Below are 2,189 nucleotides of genomic sequence, written 5' to 3'. Positions count from 1 at the left end.
CCTACAAAGACACTGAGACTTGAAGAAATGTGGTGCTGACTCTGCTATCTCATGGAAGAAGCCCAGAAGCTTATCACTGCCTTCAGAAACTTTTTGTGCCTCTGATGAAACAAAGAGACATTTGCTTTGCTGAACTGTAACTTAGTAGATCCCCGAAGTGATTGTGCTGAGGTGTCTGCAGGGAGATGACACCAAGCAGCTGCAGGGGAGGATGTAGGATGGGCAGACTCACTTGTAGAGGTCAGGCTGTGGCTGTTCACACTCGATCGTGGCAGTGAGGGTGTCGATGGCTTCATCCGTACAGAGTACGGTGGTGTCCCGCACTGCGTAGTGAGTCTGGGCAGAGAAGCACAGGCAGTGTCACCACGAGTCCCAGCAACAACCCCATCCCCAAGTTTTACACCCCATTACTTCAATGCCACCATGCACAGGCAGTGTCACCACGAGTCCCAGCAACAACCCCATCCCCAAGTTTTACACCCCATTACTTCAATGCCACCATGCACAGGCTTGTCAGCACCAGCAGCTCACCCAAGCCTTCACTATACTCCCGCAAAGCAGCTGAAGCATCTGTCAGCGAAAGAATGAAGTCACTAAAGCTTAAGAGAAACCATAGTGGGAAGGAGCTGCTGGATATCTCTCCGTAAGGCATTCACAAAAAGCAGAGCATCTTTGGTTTTTCCCTCGGGACTTGTTCTGGTTGGGATGGGGAGGGAAGCTGCAGGTGACCCCAATGAGGAAGGGACCACCCGCCTTGGGTACTGAAGGTAGCTAGACACCATCTCCAGCAGGATCCAGGGATCAGGCAGAGCTCTAGCAGACTCCAAGCTATTTTTAGCAGCTGCTACTGCAAAGGTTCATCTCTCATAATTAACTGGAAAGCCCACAAAGGATCCGGTCGCTGCCTTTCAGGCTCTATTTATAGGAGCTACTCAGAGCTCCAAGTCACGGCGGGCTGCACAGCAGGCTGCCTCCACCCATCCTCAGAAACAAATTCATTAAAAAGCTTCCTCCACTCCTTACGTTTGCATCCCCCTCTCCCTGTGCATCCCGGGAGGGATCGCTACGTTACACACGCTGTAGTCATGGCGGTATAACTGCCCACCTTGGTGCTGTTCTGGTAACCTGCTTGGCTTCTTGTATCGAAAGCAGCCACACAAACACACACATCTCTGGGATAAACCACAGCTTTTGTGAAAAACAACTCGAAACTGTTTCTGCAGTGCCCAGTACCAAACCCAGCCCCTGTGGGGGGTTTTGCATCCACTGCTCTCATCACCACAGACACTGCAATTACTGAGTTAGACTTCAAAGCTGCCTCCAAATCAATTTCATGATCTTTACATCCTTTAGTGCATTTAGAAAACACATGTTCTTTTAGCTAACGTATGACCAAAGTTGTGCTTCAAAGACAGTCCTGACAAAAGCTCTTTCACAGTTCTGCTCCAGTTTCACTGAATCAGGCACCTTTCCCACACCTCAACCTGATATGCCCCAAATACCAGAAAAATCCCCACCAGGAAGGCAGCAGATATCAGTGCAGATGAGGTTTGGTGATCACCCAAGCGTGCTTCCCTCACCCTCCTTCTGCAGCAAACGCAGGTTCCTAGTGTTAAGACCTATTTCCCCAAACAGAGAAGGCTTTTCTATTCCCTTCTCCCCTTCAAACTCATCTCCATCTCATCACAAAACAGTAGACAGCTCCCAGTCACCTACAGGAATCCACAACCCAAGAAAAAAAACACCACAGTGCTTGATATAGAAGCTCAGCATTGCACTTACAGACTTGGAAGTTAGTAAGAACTGAAACACTGCAGAAGTCATGTGAGCTCATGCATATAGTACACCTGACACAAATAAGCAATAGCCTTTTTAACATGATTATCTATTTTTAGCCTCAACCCACTTCAAAGCTCCAACTCCTCTTCACTCATGGAACCATTACGGTGCACCAGCACTGCATCAGCTCCTACACAAGTTATCCAGTACTGATTAACCGCCACCCATAGAGACAAGCCACAAACCCCAGATAAAGCACATCAGATCCATAGTGGTATTCCCACTGACTTCAGACTGTGCCGGAATGAATCATGTCATTTTAAAGTATCTCCAGTCTTACTACTGCAGCTGCTAGTATCTGTATAAATATTTATCAAACACAAGTGCAACCAAATGTTCATGTCTTCTGA

General features: G+C 47.9%; 1 protein-coding gene across 1 annotated transcript in view; it reads right to left on the bottom strand.

Annotated features, from left to right (window-relative positions):
* The window catches only part of ATP11C (ATPase, class VI, type 11C), a gene marked incomplete at its 5' end in the record, with an annotated part of 35,595 nt that overhangs the window by 24,788 nt on the left and 8,618 nt on the right, over positions 1–2,189 (bottom strand). The window contains one exon of the mRNA XM_009071748.1: positions 233–336. Coding sequence (XP_009069996.1) covers positions 233–336 — 104 coding nt within the window. The remainder of the gene's footprint in view (positions 1–232; positions 337–2,189) is intronic.

Source organism: Acanthisitta chloris, unplaced genomic scaffold (genome assembly GCF_000695815.1).
Source record: "Acanthisitta chloris isolate BGI_N310 unplaced genomic scaffold, ASM69581v1 scaffold10653, whole genome shotgun sequence".
NCBI lineage: Eukaryota > Metazoa > Chordata > Aves > Passeriformes > Acanthisittidae > Acanthisitta > Acanthisitta chloris.
The sequence above is the reverse complement of the archived record's forward strand: the minus strand, read 5'-3'. Positions and strand labels throughout refer to the sequence as shown.